The 18,425-nt window shown below is 40.2% G+C and overlaps 1 protein-coding gene across 1 annotated transcript in view; it reads left to right on the forward strand.

The window, feature by feature from the left end:
- The window catches only part of LOC134667279 (uncharacterized), a 92,633-nt gene that overhangs the window by 57,433 nt on the left and 16,775 nt on the right, over positions 1-18,425 (forward strand). The window contains exons 3-12 of the mRNA XM_063524618.1: positions 5,684-5,707; positions 8,563-8,842; positions 9,518-9,585; positions 10,130-10,336; positions 11,186-11,316; positions 11,772-11,883; positions 12,590-12,696; positions 12,796-16,771; positions 17,288-17,447; positions 18,272-18,422. Coding sequence (XP_063380688.1) covers positions 5,684-5,707; positions 8,563-8,842; positions 9,518-9,585; positions 10,130-10,336; positions 11,186-11,316; positions 11,772-11,883; positions 12,590-12,696; positions 12,796-16,771; positions 17,288-17,447; positions 18,272-18,422 — 5,216 coding nt within the window. The remainder of the gene's footprint in view (positions 1-5,683; positions 5,708-8,562; positions 8,843-9,517; positions 9,586-10,129; positions 10,337-11,185; positions 11,317-11,771; positions 11,884-12,589; positions 12,697-12,795; positions 16,772-17,287; positions 17,448-18,271; positions 18,423-18,425) is intronic.

Raw genomic sequence — 18,425 nt, forward strand, 5'->3', positions numbered from 1 at the left:
CACATGCTAAATATTGATTACAATTTAGCCCACTCCAATCTAGCATACTCAAATACATAATGGCGTTTCTCACGCACACCCACCGGCTTTTCAATGGGCTGATTCGCATCCGTATGTCATATCATTACGTCATCACTTATAATCGTAGCTGCACCTAACTATGGGTTTGATCTCTTGAGTAGAAAAAGGCATTAAAAGCGTTTCAAGCTCGTTTCTAGTAGGGGTTTCATAGAGCGTTATCTCGGCGGCGCTTAAAGCTTGATGCCAAGCGTGATAGAATAAAAGCCAGACCACCTGCGGCAATAACTATGTTAACCGTGTGCTCACAGGCCTGCAATGTTTTACCTTTATACTTTGACCAACAAAATCGGCTACATCAGCCACTTGCGAGCACACCAATGACAGCAACGAAGTTGACAGCAGTCGCCGTGGCCGAAGTCGGCCGTGGACCGTGGAGTTGTTATTATTATATCTGGACTGTACTTTCTGTTGCTTGCCGAGTACCTATACTACAAGTACTGGTACAAAATCCATACAAGTACATAATACTACCTACTATTATGTTCAGTTCGTCCCCGTTCACACGGAGTTGCATAGCAATAGTATTGTTGTGTTACACCATGGTATTAAAAGAAACAAATTGTTTAAGTAATCGATTACACTTACAGTACGCAAGTAACCCGGTAAATCATAAATTATTAATGTAAACATCCAGTAAACTAGTCAATCCATTTTTTTCTACTGACGTTTCGGTCATCTATATTTACCAGGTGTTTTGTATTCTCTATTCTTTTCCATTAGGTACATGCTTTAGTTAGAAACACAGACAGGCTGTACATTTATGTACATTACCCAAATATTAGAATTATTTGTCCTTTCTGATTCTGACAGTTAAACACGTATGAGTAAAATGGTATTATACTAAAAATAATTACGAAGGCGCTCTTAAATATTTTAAAAACAAAAGGACCATGATTGGTTTTTAGCTGTGACCACTGAAGTCCTTAGACAACTGAATTCAACTGATTGTGATATTTTAATACTACATTACAAAAAATATACAATATCAGTATCACTCGTCACTTTCCTAAGTATACACATTACAATAAATAATATCTATAAAATTGTGTAGGTTATATGGCACCATTACTAATGTACAGTCGCCATCAGATACATCAGAGCGGCTAAGGTGCTCACAAATAACTCAACACGCATCTATCGTCAAGGACTTTAGAGTGCGTTCAATTTTTGGAAATAAATTAAACAAAATATACTTATCGAAGTTATCGAGCATAAAGAAATACTCCCTTATTCATAAACGATTACTAAAGTTGACAAGCCGATAATAATCGTTTGTCCCTTTCCATCATACCTATACGTCGGAAAGGGACAAACGATTATTATCGGCTTGTCAACTTTAGTAAACGTTTATGAATAAGGGGGACAGTGATGCCAGCGACCAACGGATCGCTCCTCTTTGCCCGCGTGCAGTGAATTCCACAAATTATCTCTTTAAAATTAGCTGACCTGATTTCCTAGCTTCATCTATCTGCAAATTACACTAATTATCGCACTTGCTACAACCGCTACAAAACCATAAATTTTACCTTAGGCACTAAATAATAAAGCTCATTGTCAAATGTATCTAACATAAGGTAGTGCAGGCCCTTATCGTGCGTCTTAATGGCAACATGTATGCAATCTTACAAATTGGTATGTGGTGTGTAGTTATTAGGAAAGGAACTAGTAATGTCATGCGTACTAAATAGTAGGAGAAAGTATTTTCTATTTGCGAGCGAATTTCTTAGTCTTGTGCACGAAGTAGCATTATTTACTAGTGTTATTCTGATTAAATGACTTGAATTGTAATTGTAGAAATTTAATACTTTAAAATCTTCTACAAGTCGCAGCTAAACCCCACAGTGAGAACCCATAACCCGCTATTTCAACTCAGGGGATGATGTTCCTCCAAATTTAATTAAGTGGCTTTTACTTATTCTAAGATCTTAACAAGCCAAGTAGAGGTATTCGTATTTATAACATTACTAGAAATAGTATCATCTACAATAAATATCAATGATACTACGAAGCTAAAGTAATAAGCCAATGAAACCAACAGTACCTAAAGGGGTAATAAAACAAATAACAAGGGTACTACAACGAAAGTTCTCCGAACTCAGTAACTGCAGCGCCATGCACACGACGGAGCGACAAACACATGCAAACTTTAGTATTTACAGCTTGCACCACTAATTAGTTTACGGTTGCTGCTCGGTTCGTTATATAAAGAAGTGATACAAACCAACAAGCAAGTTTCGCCGAATTCTGAAACTACGTCGCAATGCACATAATACGAGCTCGCATGACACCTATGCAAACTTTGGTAGTTACAGTTCATTTCACCACAGATAGAAGCAGATTGCGCTAGAGGAACATGATTTAAACAATAATAAATTACCTTAACATTAAGAACTATAATTGTGATTAAACTTTTCTGTACAGTCAGCAGCAGATATACCTGAGCGGGCAAGGTGTCCAAGAAAACATATGCACTTCAATCGGCACAAAAATAAGGACATCTAAGATGTCATTTTCACGTAGGCTTTCAGTTCGTCACAAATACCTTAACTTCTGAGTTTTTCTTTAACACATACACCCTTATTTAATCACAATGACAATAACGGTTAAAAAGTCAGTGGTAACTAAGCAATCAAATTCAAGCTGCTGTCATTAATACCTACACGCACTGCCAATCACGTACGTCAGCAGCCAGGGTGCCACCATTTGCTAAGCAGTTGTTATTTCAATGGTAACTAAGCATCAACATTTTATCTGTTTAACTTTAAAATAAATACTGTAGCACTACGAATTGACACCTCCTTTCTTAAAGAAGTATTTTATCGTTAAGTGTCAAACTTATACAATAAATAAGTAGGTTCTACTAGAATGATCGGTTTTTTTATTTTAACTGTCATATGCAGCTGTTCTTCCAAACCGTTGATCATATTATATACCTATGTTAATATATTTATTTAGCCCACTTATTGTAGTAAAATATACTATACAGGGTGGCCCATTTAGATCGGCCAGTATGGGAAAATCTGATACTATACGATATACACCGATATCTTCTTAGGAATCATGTCATCGATTTTAGTAACACGAAAAACTGCATTCATACATTTAAAAAAATGTGTACTCAGCTCGGGAATCGAACCCCGAACGTTTTGAAAAATAAAACTAAGACTATTTCTATTTAGATATTGATTGTGTAGGTCTTAAGCAATAAATGTTACTATGAAACATGATGTCTGAAATTAATAAAATGCATTGTTTTCATATCCTTTTTAATTTAGTCAGTTTTCGAAGAGACCAGCATTTTTAGGGTTCCGTACCCAAAGGGTAAAACGGGACCCTATTACTAAGACTCTGCTGTCCGTCCGTCTGTCCATCGACATCCGTCCGTCCGTCTGTCACCAGGCTGTATCTCAGGAACCGTGATAGCTTTACAGTTCAAATTTTCACAAATGATGTATTTCTGTTGACGCTATTATAAGTAACAAGAAATACTAAAAACAGAATAAAATAAAGATTTAAGTGGGGCTCCCATACATTAAACGTGATTTTTGAGTAGTAAATATCAAATGGCATTCCGCACAGGAGTAATCTAAGTAACGCCCACTGCGGGTTCAAACCTACAACGTCCTGATAGAAAGTCGTACATACGCTACATGTGACATTATCTTCAAAAATTATATAAACTAATGCGAAATTAACATAAAACCAGAAGACACAAATTAATAATAGAAATGAAATCAAAAAAAAAACAAAAAGCTGTAATCTCTAGGTGCGTACGACTGAGATTTGAACCCGCGGTCTCTGCTTTGAAAAGCAAACGCCTGTTACTGAGACCACGACGTGCCTTGACAATTGGCTCTAAATTCGGCTTCAGTTAGCTTTTGCTATGTGTCATTCGTCTTGACGATTCTGTTAAAAGAAATAGTTTGCAGTAAGTTGACCGAGAGGCTCCTGTCAAATGGTTGAAGGGCAAAACGTGAGATAGATGTATGTGATGACAAGACTGTACTGCTTTCGATGATTGTCAAAACGCTTTACCTGAAATTAGCATGGCTATCTTTTATTCAATATTCGACCATACTTGTATGCTTTAAAGTCTATTTTTCCATATTGTTCAGATATATTTGACACGTTGACCGCTTAGATACCATTGGTTTTTTGACAGCTAAGGTATCAATGACTTGTTGTAAGTGTAGAAATTAATGAATAGCGACTGTTAACATATTTGTGACACGTTGAGCGCTCACAAGTAAATACTACCATGACAGTCAACAACTTTTTGACAGTTTAAACGTTTACCTCTCTTTGAGCACCTGGAGTGTATAGCGACTTCTGCTGCTGACTGTACAGCTAGTGTAAATTTCATTCGATATCGTGACGTGACGTACGCGTTTGCGTTAAACAAGTTAGTGTCATTTTGTATGGAATATTAAGTTGCCAAAACGTCCCAGTTGCTGCGCTGTTCAAAATCCCATACGAAATAGTCATAATGCGAACGCTACGCTATCGAATGAAATTTACACTAGGCACACTGAATGTGGCACTCATCTTTATGATGAATTATCTAATTGATCATACATGGGAACGGGTAATGCAAAACGATATGTACTGCTTCAAAGTCACATCAAAATGTGATCATTCAAATGTCTGCCTGTCAGATTAGCCGTTCACGTCCATTGAATTCCTTCACCATTCAACGTCTGAACGTGAATTGAATTCCAATGAAGGTCAAAGCACAGTCGAGGCATAATCAACGGGGTTGATATTCAGAAACAGACCAGTATAATTCTCATATCCGATTACGCAAACTTGTTAAGAATGAGGGTCAAGTTACGATGGAGCTAAGCTAGCAGTGAATTTTTTTTTGTAAATAGACTGGGTACATCCTCACTGCGGCTGACTGACTGTGCTTCCGTTTAGTACGGTAGATTGATTTGAATATACAATTATTTTTTTGCCATCGACTGTTGCATTGATTGAGGTAGTATTTATAGTAGTATCAATCAAAAAAGGCGCGCCTTACTCTTTATTGTCGTACACAGTATAAAGGTAAATTTCGTTTGAATCTGAAAAATTGCCTTTATGAAATGTTTAAAATTGTTATTTTAAGGTTAAAACAATTCAAATTGCTTGACAATATAAGATGTTCTTCTCTCTGTGTTTTTAGTGTTCCGTACAAAACTTTGTTCACGGAACACTTATTATACATGAGATACAAACGGAGCCTTATTTACTTTATAATGTATTTTTATTAAGGTAAAATAAATTGGACAATAAATGCACACAATTTGAATTTTCTAGAATAGATTGGCTCTGGCTCTGGCCAATATTTGTTTTTGTAGGCTTACTTCAAATCTAATAAGGTATATAAAGCTCGGATCTCAATCACTCCAGTAGCATCGCAAACATATCCACTCGAGCCTTAATCAAGTCCAAGTGGTTATTTGCGCGTAAAAAGTACATACATCTTCATTAATGCAATATTGTGTCTATTGTATGTCATAACCGTATAAATGCTGCGCATTATTTCTTTGTAAATGATAAGTAATGTACATACACACTGGTAATTGCACATAATTAATGTATTGTTTTCTCTTGTCTCCAGCAAAACGAAGGAGCGGACAACCAGGTAGATTAAATTTAGATAATTCATGTGTTGTTTTGTGTTCGTCTCATTGTGTTGTCTCATTCGTTATGTTTTGTTGGTAGTGGCATTTTATATATGTAATTTCGTCGGGTGACAAGCATTCAAGCAAATGTCACTAACTAACACCATTGAAATTATTGGACAATAAACCGTGTTACAAGTGTAATAAAGTGCATTGTGCATTGTTACTTTAATTTTTTGATAGTACTTAGTGACTTTTGCTTGTCACCCGACGATTTAATAAATAACTTCATGGTATGTTTAAAACTCGTGCCTTGAAATCCTCGAAACGCTCTTGATTCCACTTTTCGAACCACTAGCTACGCTATGGTTAAATTTAGGAATCTTTCGCTTGCTCGGGTAACAATATTAAACGAGGGGTTAACAACAACTTTGAAACAAGGCTCGGAACCGGTTTATAAAAATACCGGTATTTACCGGTATATTTCTGTTTTCCACCGAACTTTCATAAGAACGCGAACGTTTTACCAACTTTTTTATAACCTAAATAAAACGGTTTATTCGACGAGCGACGAGATGCCCAGCTGGCCTGGTGGTGTGCCAGTGCCACGAAAACATAGACACCGACGTAGAAAGAAACCGGTTTTTATTGTTCTAAACCGGTTAAAATGACAAGAACTTTATGGATTGTGAAAGCGAAAACGAAATTAAAAGTTTTTTGTGCCAAGTGCATGATAACGGTTTGGAAATTTAACCGGTTTCCGAGCCTTGTTTTGAAAACCAACAAACTATTGGGCTCTTGATATGTATATATATTCCTAACCGCCGCTGACTGTATTGTTGGGTATCAGTGGGTAATACGTTTTATTTATTATTAAATTTCCTGTGGTTTCGTCTATTTGTCAATCATACCGGCAGGTTTGCGGTGAAACAACGTACTTATTTATAATATATGTTTACTGCATCAACTTCATATCTAATTGGCTGTTCATTGCAAAAGGAACTTAGTTACAAGCCATATAACATCTTTACATCTCATTTCACAGAATAGCTTTAAGAAGATATGAACTTGAGAGAGTTGTGTTTTGTATTAATGGAAAAGCGCCCAACTGCATGCTGGGTCCTTTATAGCTGCGAATTTATGTACTAATTATGTTTGTCATCTTCTTAATTAGTGAAAGTACAATGTATGGCAAAATATAATTCCCGCTTGTCTCTCAAAAGGCTATCAAAATATAACTTGCGGTAGCCTCAGCCTTCCTGATTGATGGACCTATCGGCACCGTCAGAATTAATGTGACCTGTGACTTTGAGCCGGTCGCCGTAGTGTCTGAAAACTAGACATGCCACGAATATTCGGCAACTATTCGGTATTCGGCCATTTTGCCGAATATTCGCTATTCGGCCGAGTGTTGCCTACTATTCGGCCGAATACCTGTTGCACCCACCTAAAAAGAAAAATTACACAATAAAAATAACCAAAACCTAGGTATATATTTATTACTTATTTAAGACGAAACAGGAGCTGAGTTTTAAATATTTTAGGTAAATATACCCGTCTCGCTAATCGCTAACAGAAGCGGCTTCTAAAACTAGTGCGATAAGGACAATGCGAAAAATCCTGCGTAAAAATCTCAAAAAGGTTTCTTACTCGACTGTTTCCTCCTCCAAAACTTAACCAATCGTAACCAAATTTGGAAATCTAAATGATTATGAAATTATCTGTGTCGAACCGTTTTGCTTTTTTGGCTAATTGACATCAGTTTTGAATACTACACCTCTCATTGCGGCATAGTTAATGAGGCCATTTTGGCCATTTTTGAAGGGCTCTAGTGCCTTTAAAAACAAAAATATCAATAAAAGCAAAACGGTCCGACACAGATATTGACAATATTAATCTGTGTTGAAAAAATCATTGCTCTAGCATCAAAACCCACGGAGGAAACAGTCGAGTACGTTTGTATAGTACACAAAATGACCACTCCTGTTGGCTCTTATAAATTTACTTATTTATTTAAAAATGTTCGGCGCTTCGGCCGAGAGAGGGGCCGAATATTCGGTGTTCGACCAAAACTACTATTCGGGGCATCTCTACTGTAAACGCTTGACCTTAATCCCATTGATTCTTTTCAAGCGAAATCCTTAATTCATTAGAGCCGACGAACTCGTAAATCTTTCATAAGCGCCCGTTTAGTTTTTGCTGACTCCACCTTGCTAGTAGCCCGTACCTTATTTAATTCAACACGCGATCCATTGTTTAATTTAGATACTTTGCCTGTTATCTACTTATGTATTGAAGTTAATTTTAGTTTCGTGGTTTTAATAATCATTCGTCCTAATCACGTGAGGTTTTGTGTACTATGTAAACTAAATCTACTTATGTGGATCGACCTATGTTTTGTGTCCGAGTAACTTTTTTCTCTCGTTTTTGTTTGTACTTTCATACTTTTGACTAACACGTATGTACGGAAAGTTTTCGATACCACAAACTACTGGAATGCACTTCGACGTGACTCGCCTCTTAGGAGACAGGCGTGCGAATTAGCATGTCAACTGTCATGTTTTCCATTGGTTTCTCGAACTTTAAAGTTAACTGTTATTTTTATGCCTTACATAGATAGTTTATTTCCCTCCAAGTCAAAGATTATTAAATAGTTGCCCAAGTGTCTTTATTGAAGGATGAAAATTTTTAAAAGTTACAAAAGAGCCCTTGTCGCTCGCCTATTTACTTAAATTAGTTTCAAAGTACTTAAGCCATATGGAGTATTTATGCTTGAGACATTAAAGTGATTCTGAATTACAGAAATACAACATGCGTTGTTGCCAGTTCTTTCTCCTTATGCTACAGCGTTCACTAATAACTTATTTTCCACCAGCTGTTCACTGCCAGCGCCACACACCTGCACGAGCGGCGCTCGCACCCGCCCGACTCCGGCTTCTCAGAGCCCGCCAACAACAACATCAGCGAGGACAACAACAATGGCCCCATATCGCTGCGGGAGATGCAGAACATCGCCAACAACAATGCGACAGCATACATTGTTAGCGAGAACGAGGAGCGGAACAGAGTCAGCCGCGAGTCTGTTGTCGAGTTTGAGCCGTTGCCCACGGGCATCAGGGTCGCTGATCCGTTGGAGAGATGCGTGGATTGGTTCGGTGAGTTAACTACCATATAGACATTAGTCTATACTCTGTATCTGTAGGTATTTAAAGTAAAATAAACAAATAATTTGTACATTTTCGGGTAGTTATAACATTTATTGATTAACCAACCAAATACAAAACCGCCTAGATCTATTCTATCATTAAACGTCCTGACTTTAACCTACATTATTTGATCGTGTAATGTTTTCATCTACCCTCAACTGGCTTAAGGCGCCATACTATAGAGATAACTTTATATCACTGTGACGTTGGCAGTATCGCTAACAACAATGTTAGGAAAAACGAAGAGCGGTTGAGTCCGCTATGGAGTTTGAGCCGCTACCAATGAGCTAGAATTAGCAACATATCTGACGTAACCGATGCAATCGACAAGAACTTCACAACATTTTTAGGTAGTGTAACAATAGTGTCATATTGAGCAATCAATTTCTAATACCAGTAACGGGGAGCTAAAATTACATTCGTATATAAAGATCCGTTATAAACCCCAAATTATCTTGTCGCAGTCAGAGTAGGAATGGAATAAAATCGACATTTTCCATGTTTCCGTCGTATTTTGTATTATGAATTGACAGTCCATTTCCATTCTGATCGCGTTAATGGAACCCTCGTCATCAAAGGAGTTCACTATTGTGGTGATAAAACTCGTTTATATTTTCTTTTCAGGCGACGAGGATTTCCCGAGGAATAGATTGCAATATCTACGCGAGATCGGACGGGGGTGGTTCGGCAGGGTGAGTCCACAACAAGATTCGTTTCGATTTTCCTCTGTTGACACGAGGGAATTAAGTAACAGTTATTTGCACAAGTGAACCAATAATTTGACACAGTTAAGGAAAGCCGCTCAATCCAACAAAACATGTTGTTGAAATATGTTCACTTAAACTATGTTCGTATTGCGTTCTTATACAAATGTCTAATACACTCTTCAAGTCAATCAATTGCAATTAAATATAAAGATTTTGAGATAGAAATTATGTCTATATCATTTGCCCAGTTAGTTTTTGAAACGGTTTGATTATAGTTTTATTTCGTAGTCACTGAAAAAATTTGCTTTTTTTTTCTGCTCTGAAATGGAAACGCATGGCAATCGCAGTTATGTCGTACCATTTCGTCCAAATGCAATTGATCTCGACGCAGAACCTAATACAATATGTATAATGTATACAATAGTTTCGCACTTCGGTAATTTCATAGAGACCAGGCATTGATTAAGTATTAAACCGAGCGTATAAAATTAATTGTCCATTCAATATATTAATTTCCAACATATCACAGGTAGTGGAAGGCGAAATCGAAGACGAAGGCACAACAACGACAGTAACAGTCAAAATACTGAACCAGAACGCGAGTCTAGAAGACAAGGCTCGGTTCCTGGACGAAGCGCGCCTCTACCGCGACGCGAGTCACGAGAACGTGCTCGCCTTCGTGGCCAGCTGTCTGCAGGAAGACCCCTGGATTCTTATATTTGAGCTGTGCTCCACAGTAAGTAATCCCCCATCTTGTATCTGAACCAGAACGCGAGTCTAGAAGACAAGGCTCGGTTCCTGGACGAAGCGCGCCTCTACCGCGACGCGAGTCACGAGAACGTACTCGCCTTCGTGGCCAGCTGTCTTCAGGAAGACCCCTGGATTCTTATATTTGAGCTGTGCTCCACAGTAAGTAATCCCCCATCTTGTATCTGAACCAGAACGCGAGTCTAGAAGACAAGGCTCGGTTCCTCGACGAAGCGCGCCTCTACCGCGACGTTAGTCACGAGAACGTGCTCGCTTTCGTGGCCAGCTGTCTGCAGGAAGACCCCTGGATTCTTATATTTGAGCTGTGCTCCACAGTAAGTAATCCCCCATCTTGTATCTGAACCAGAACGCGAGTCTAGAAGACAAGGCTCGGTTCCTCGACGAAGCGCGCCTCTACCGCGACGCGAGTCACGAGAACGTGCTCGCTTTCATGGCCAGCTGTCTGCAGGAAGACCCCTGGATACTTATATTTGAGCTGTGCTCCACAGTAAGTAATACCCCATCTTGTATCTGAACCAGAACGCGAGTCTAGAAGACAAGGCTCGGTTTCTTGACGAAGCGCGCCTCTACCGCGACACGAGTCACGAGAACGTGCTCGCCTTCGTGGCCAGCTGTCTGCAGGAAGACCCCTGGATACTTATATTTGAGCTGTGCTCCACGGTAAGTTATACACAATCTTGTATGTCTGCCGCATAACCCCATGACTGTATGCGATGAACATATACTTACCTAATTCGTTCAAGTATCTCAATACACGGCCGTGTAGCTGGAAACGGAATGGTGTCTCTGATTATATTTGACCGTGCTTATTTTCCAGGATCTCCAGAACTATCTGACAGCGAACCGTCCAATGATGGCGGCACTGAACGAGAGCGGAGTCCCGTTGCGTCTCATGTGTGACGTCACTTCCGCTCTCTCCTACCTTCACTCTAGGGGATATACGTATGGGTAAGTTGTAATTTTTAATATATTATCATGTATATTAATTTATCCTTGTATGAATCAGTCATCACATTCGGTAAATCGTCTAGAATCGGGCAAAAATTGCTCAAATCCCTGTTGAATATATAGTGACTCAATAGAATCGTTCAAGAAATTGTGATCAATATACATCGCGCTGTCTGAAATTATCCACGCGGGAAGATCTTGGATACGTTTCACAGATTTTCTTTCCAAAATAGATTTATTTTATTTCTTGCGAAGGTATTGAATTTCCAAAAGCTTGCAAACTTTCCTTACCTTTCCTTAAACTTTCATATGCAGATTCTGTTGTAAGACGTTCAAGTAGCGCGCTGATAAAGTTGAAATGAGATTTTGAGTTTCTTTACGAATACTAATACAAAATCTTGTCATTCTTGTATATTTCTAGCTTTATTACAGTATCATCTAAATGTGCTTTGCAGTGAGCTGTGCACGCAGAACGTTCTGATTCGTGGTTCAGAGGAGGCGGCGCGCGCCGTGCTGGGCCATTATGGCTTGGACCCGCGGCCGCATGTGGACAATAATCAGCACATGGTAAATAATGCATAGTAAATAAAACAACTAAATCACATCGACAAAAGACTAAGTGACTTATAGTTTTTAACCTTTTCGACGCCGTGTCAAACACAAAAGCAGTCACCTGGACGCCACGTCACCGAAGTGTCAAAACTGAAATTGAACTTTATGCATATGCATGTAGGTCTATGTTGCTCTATGGTCTGTGACCGATTAATCAGTCTTTAGCGTTGCACCTGTGGTGCGGATATATCGGTCATTGGCGTCCAAAAGGTTAAATTCTTGTAATTAGCCTCACTTCGAATATTTGTAAAGTATCTGTATCTGTTCTGTCTATGGATGATTAGTATTTAAATTAAACCTGGCCCCTGTTTCTAACTGAGCTGATAGGTTCCGGGTAATTTCGACGAAAGTGCAATAATATACTGCTAAAATAAACTTGGTGTTATGATGCAGTTGAAAGATGCCACTGACCCGATCCTACAAACTGCGCCATGTCAGGAGATACATCAACGACCGTTACAGAGTACAGACTGCTTTATTTAGTATTCTGCTTAGTCTCCAGTTTGTATTCATACGGAAGGTTGCGAGGAGATGATGTATGTGCAAGTGACAGACTAGTGCTTTTTTAAAAAGGGCCGTGTCAAAAAAGCACTAGTTTTGGTATTATTAAATAATCGTTCATACTTAGTTTTATAGTTAACTGAACAAATGGTGATTGCAGTCGCAGGCCGGCGACGTGTCGTCCCTGGGCTACGTGCTGCGCGACATCTGCTCCTGGGCCGCCGCGCCGCCGCCCGCGCAGCCCGACTGCCCCTACCGGGAACATCTGTAAGTTACCCCTAGCCGTAAATATCCGCTTAGCGAGACATTATAGCCATATTGCAGTAGAAGATCCGATTTAAAACAACGACACGTATTTCCCCACAGACACCAAGTGATGCAGCTATGCTGGCACGAGAACCCTGACTCTCGGCCCGGCGCCGCCCAGGTGCAGGCGCTTCTCGAGCACCTCCACTCTACGCACATGCGCTGCAGCGAAACCCGTGACGACGGCTACGGCAGCTCTGACTTCGAGGAGCGCTGGCAGCGCCTCAAGCCCAACACCATCCCCAAGCTGGACGAGCACCGCGCCCTCGTGCACGCCCCCTCCACCTCCGTCACCTCACACTTCACCGGCTCCGAGGAGTCATCCGCCCACTGCCTCAGCGTCGACATGGACACCGCCGTCTCCAGGTCCAGCAGCATCATGTCGGATAAAGACCCGCTGTCCGTGCAGATCAAGTCCGAGAGCCTCACAAACCTCCACGGCTCGCTCGAGGACGTCCGCAACATTTATCTCACACATAACGAGCAGGCCGTCCTCGAGTGCCACCAGGCCAACACTATCGAGGACCGCGACGACGATCGCTCGGACGCCTCCGTCGACCCGTGGCTCAAGGAGATCATCGCCGGCAGCCAGGACGACGTCAGCTACTACAAAGATGTCAGCGACGTCATAAAGAATCTCGATAATATTCTCAATTCGGAAAAGACGTCCAGCTCGGAGTCGAGCCACCAGGCGAGTCCATCGAGGGACAATTTGAGCTTAGACTGTAAAAAAGATTACCCGATGCAATCTAGTATGGTTAAATCGCCTGGCATTACAAACTTCCAGAATCTTTTGGAAGTCGGACTTGAAGACAAATCGCCCGATAAGAAACAGGATGAGGATGAAGATAGAGATACAATAGGCACGCTCAGTCACTCCTTCGAGCGGCATAGTGATACCATCAGCCAACACACCTTAGAAAATTTAACTCCTGATACGCCTATAAAAGATATGGAGTTACCGTTTGAAAAATCGAATGCTGATTTACAAAATAAACTGCATGCAATTGAAATATCTGAGGATGTACAAGTTGAAGCAGTATTGCCAAAAGAAAGTGAAGTAGATAATAGTGATAGTGTAAAAACTGATTTATGTATAACGCCAATGCATAGTGTTAATGAAGATAAGAATGTGAATGTGAGTGAAGACTGCCAAACCCCGAGTGATAATAAGTTAACTGATATATTGCATGATAAGGAAACAGTGCAAGCTAAGTCAATAAGTGAAGTTAGCGATAATTACCCAGTTTGTAATAACGCGGAAGAAGTAATAATTAAGACTGTTCCAACTTTAGAACAAAATGTGCCAGTGAATGTAGAAGATAAAGAGATCTTGCCGGTATTCCCTGAGGTAGTTAAAAATGATAAGGCTGCAGATCTGTTACCAAATGCCCCACTAGAAGAAAAACATGCGACTGACCTACGACTCGAAACGACTAGCATAAATAATCAAAAAGAAATAAATAATGATCTCATTTCACCTGCAGAAAGTACAACCGATAGTAAAATAACCCCATTTGATATGATAGCCCTGGAAGAAACTTCGTCTGTAAAAGTAGAAAACTTAGACAATGTTAGTCAAATAGCGTTTGAATCTCCTCATAGGTTAGAAGAAAGTCAACAAGGCGATTCGCCTTTACCAACTTATGAAGAAAAAGAGGAATCAGATGTGCCTGAATCAGTACAAATTATATCCGCCGTTCCAGTTATTGAGAGCTTTTTAACTGGAAGTCATAATAAAGGCGATGTAGAAGTAGATCTTAAGTCAATTACTGAAACAGATGTTTCTAAAAACACAGAGGAAGAACTTGTGACATTGGTAGAAAAAGAAGTTGTGGTGACAAATGCTCCAATTAATGTTACTACACCTACTTTGATTTTCTCGGAAGCACAAGAAGACAAACAACTCTCAATAGATAAACTTCCTGAGGAATTTATTGACAAAATAATTAAAGAAGCTGAGACAGCTGCTTTGAATTGTATTGAAACTGCTCGAGCTAAAACATTAGTACCTGAACCATTGAATATTCCTAAAAGCGAAACAGTGGAAATATTTCTTAACACTGAAATAAAATCCTTAAATAACTCTACTGCAGATAATATTACTCATGATACTAGAGCTGGGCAAGAAATATTACAAAAACAAACATCCTCACAAGAAGATGGTCAACATAATTTTTTAAAAGAGGAGGTAAAAATACCTTCATCCAGCAATCTAGATAATATTACAAAAGAAATCTTGCTAGATGCCATGCAAGAAGTACCTAAAGTTATGCTAAAAGTAGAATCACTGGATTTTTTTCACGAGAATAATTTAAAAGTGACAACCACTTCTGACGCTTATTTACGAGAATGTGAAACGAAAGCCCCTGAAATCGAATCTCTTCCGGATGTTGTACGGGATGTTACGCACTCCATAGATCAACCGATTGATAAACAGGTGCATTGTGATATGGAAAATACTAATACGCAAATTGAATCACAATCAGTGGTCCCTCAGATATCACTTGATCTTGAATCGACAGCAAGTGCAGATTCTTCACAAAGTACTTTTCTCATTAAAGACACACTGAAAGAAGAATCTAAAATTGTATCCGAAAGTCCTGTAGACATTTTACTAGATGAGCCAGTACAAGAAATTGTGGAACCGAAAGTTAACATGGAAACTGTGATAAATAAATTTCTTGATTCTGAAAAAGGAGTAACAGAAAGTTTATGCGCTGATGACACTTTGAAACCAACATCTAAGGTACCAAGTCAGAATGAAGCTGAATTAATTGCAGTGGTTGCAGAAGAAACAATTGCAAAAGACAATATTGTAGAACAAAATGCTATTCCCGAGTCTAATACTACTGCTGTTGAAAATGAGCGTGTACCATCAGATGACAGCACAGCTTATATGGATCTGACAGATAGTGCGAAAACTGAAATTGTAGAACAAAACCCTATGGATGATAACGTTAAAGATGTCATTAACTCTTGCTTAGAGACTCCTGGAAATGATAGCTGTTCACTAGTCAAGTTGGAATCCACAGAGTACTTAGACCTGCCTACTGTTGTGAGGGATGTGGATGAGTTTTTACACGCGGAAAGGCAACTTAGCAGCCAAGTGGACGAGAAGGATCCTCTATGTTCAAGTACACCTAAAAGCTCAGTGGATGATGCTCCAAACTCAACAGAAGAAAAGTCTGACGTATTATCAGAAACAAAAGTCCCCAACTATGGACCCGGAGTAACGCTAACAAAATTGGAACAACAATGTGTCCCAGATTTTCTAAGCCCTTTTGATTCTCCGACCAAAAGTCACCCAACTGACACCTACGATGAAAACAGCTCAGTAGTCCTAGGCCCTTTTGAGAACTGCACCATGGAACTTTTTAAAGGCGTTAAATCGGGTGAAGATCTAGGCGACATCCCGAAAGAAGAGATGTTCTTCTCTTCAAATTTCAGCGAAATGAATCTCGAAACTCCGTCGCCACTCCGCGATGGTAACTTTTTGAATGAAGTGCCGGATATAGTGAACGATGATAATTTCCTGGATATTATCAGTGATCCCAAGGATGATACAGACTCGAAGACCGACGCCAGTGACGTCACTGATCAGTCTGTTGCTGAGAAAAAAGTTTCACCGTCAACGCCTCCCAACTCTCCTGGTTACTTTCTAGCATCTACATCTCAGCAGAAATATCTAGTAGATATAGATTTCAACCCAGCAACGGAGCCCGCTCCCGTGGAGTCAGATTCCGGTTTAAGTTCACTGCATAAAGAAATCGAGTTGAATCAAATAGAGCTTCAAATCACTTCGAAATTGGCTATGGCCGAGAACGAAAATAATTTAAATATTGAATACTCCGGGCCGTTGACTGTGGAAGGTTTAGTGCAGAATGATCTGGTGAGGGAGGAGGAATCGGCGCCGGAGACGTTTCTAGCGGGGAACGGGGGGAACATTGATGATATACGGGAGATGTTCACGCTGGATGAAGACTGCGTCAACGCGTTGAGGAACGAGCTGGAACTGAAGCTGCCTCTTGCACAGGTACGTTTTAACCTTTTTATGGCTAACCCGAGGTTATTTCTCCAATTGAATTTGTACGGATTCTATTACGATGTGTTTTTATACTTTAACATTAATATTCACAATTTACCTCATTCATACCGCGAGCTCAGACATACCCCGGTACGATTCTGAATAATGTGAAAATTAGACAGAAGTATCCAAAGTGGTTAACATCTCAGTGGTCAAAGTGGTGGATGATCTTAATTCGGGACATCTTTAGCAACGTACCTGATTTCAGCTTAAGTAGGTCTGAATGTGAAAATGTTAATTGATCTCTGGCTTCACCATTGGATACACAACTATGTTTTGATTAAAGCTCTGGTTTCCTCGGAAAGCGGTGGTGCCGTCATATAGCGGCCGTCTCCATATAAATACTATGACATCCATATTTAGCCGTATTATTTAGTATGAAAACGGCCGCTATATGACGGCACCGCTATTCTAGGAAAACCGAGCTTAAGAGAATTTGCTATAGCCGTCCTTGTCTACTCGCAGGTGGCAGCGATAGAGCCCTCGTGCGAGAGCGAGAGCTCCAGCGGGTCTTGGTCGGAGCTGCCGCCGCCGCCCGAGCTGGTGGTGAGCTACCCGGGCGCGCTCAGCCCCATCGCCGAGGAGACCGGCCCGCAGCTCTCCGCCTACGAGAACGACGTGCTGTGTAAGCTGATGAATACTTAGCCAATTGCACCATTCAACCGGGATTCATCGGTTAATCTTGGAAGTACCATGGTTACCAGTACATTTTGACAGTGGTTTAACGGTTTAATCGCTTAACCTCGGGTTAGTGGGATGGTGCAGGTGGCCCTTAGTGAGAGAGAAGAATGTGCTATGTAATTCGCCGGCATCCTACCGGCTGCGCCACTACAGCGAATGCCTAGAGCAGCGGTCGACAACCTTTTAGCAGCCTAGGGCCACATAGCAGTTAACGAAGTGAACGCGGGCCGCACTTTGTTAATATTTATGACTTTATCAGACATTGTCATTTGTCAATATTACGTACAAAATAACCAGGGAGGCGCATGCGGCCCGCGGGCCGCTGGTTGCCGACCACTGGCCTAGAGCTATGAAATACGGCGTTTCCGAATGTTTTAATTATATTTTAATAACAACTTATCTATCACGACTGAAATTTAAAATACCTAAGTAACTTAGGTGATAATGCCATGTTATGGTGCGATTAAGATGCTCTGATGTTAACGACTGAAGGTGACCATAAGAACTTTCTATACAACAACGGACAGCCGTATTCGAACAATCACGTTTCTTCAAACAAAAACGTCACTTTTGACACTTTTTTGACGTTGACATATCCAATCTATATCGTTTCAATATGTAGTATTTGACGTATCTCATTGTTCAAATACGGTTGGTAGTCACTGAGCTGAGGCTTGTTAAAATAGTGCTCATAAAGATTATTATATCTTAAAAGATTTGTACTAAAAGTTATTAGGACAGCACATATAACTTGCTTTAATGTTACAGGGAACGCGTCTCTCCGCACGGAATCCTCAGAAAGCTATCCTTCTCCATGCAACAATTCTACGGAGGAACCGACGGAGCCGCCGACAGGCCAAGACACCTACACGCTGCCCGGCCGGCAATCCTGCACCCAACCTCAGACTAGTAGCAGGGAGTG

The sequence above is a fragment of the Cydia fagiglandana genome, chromosome 9, assembly GCF_963556715.1.
Source record: "Cydia fagiglandana chromosome 9, ilCydFagi1.1, whole genome shotgun sequence".
Taxonomy (NCBI): domain Eukaryota; kingdom Metazoa; phylum Arthropoda; class Insecta; order Lepidoptera; family Tortricidae; genus Cydia; species Cydia fagiglandana.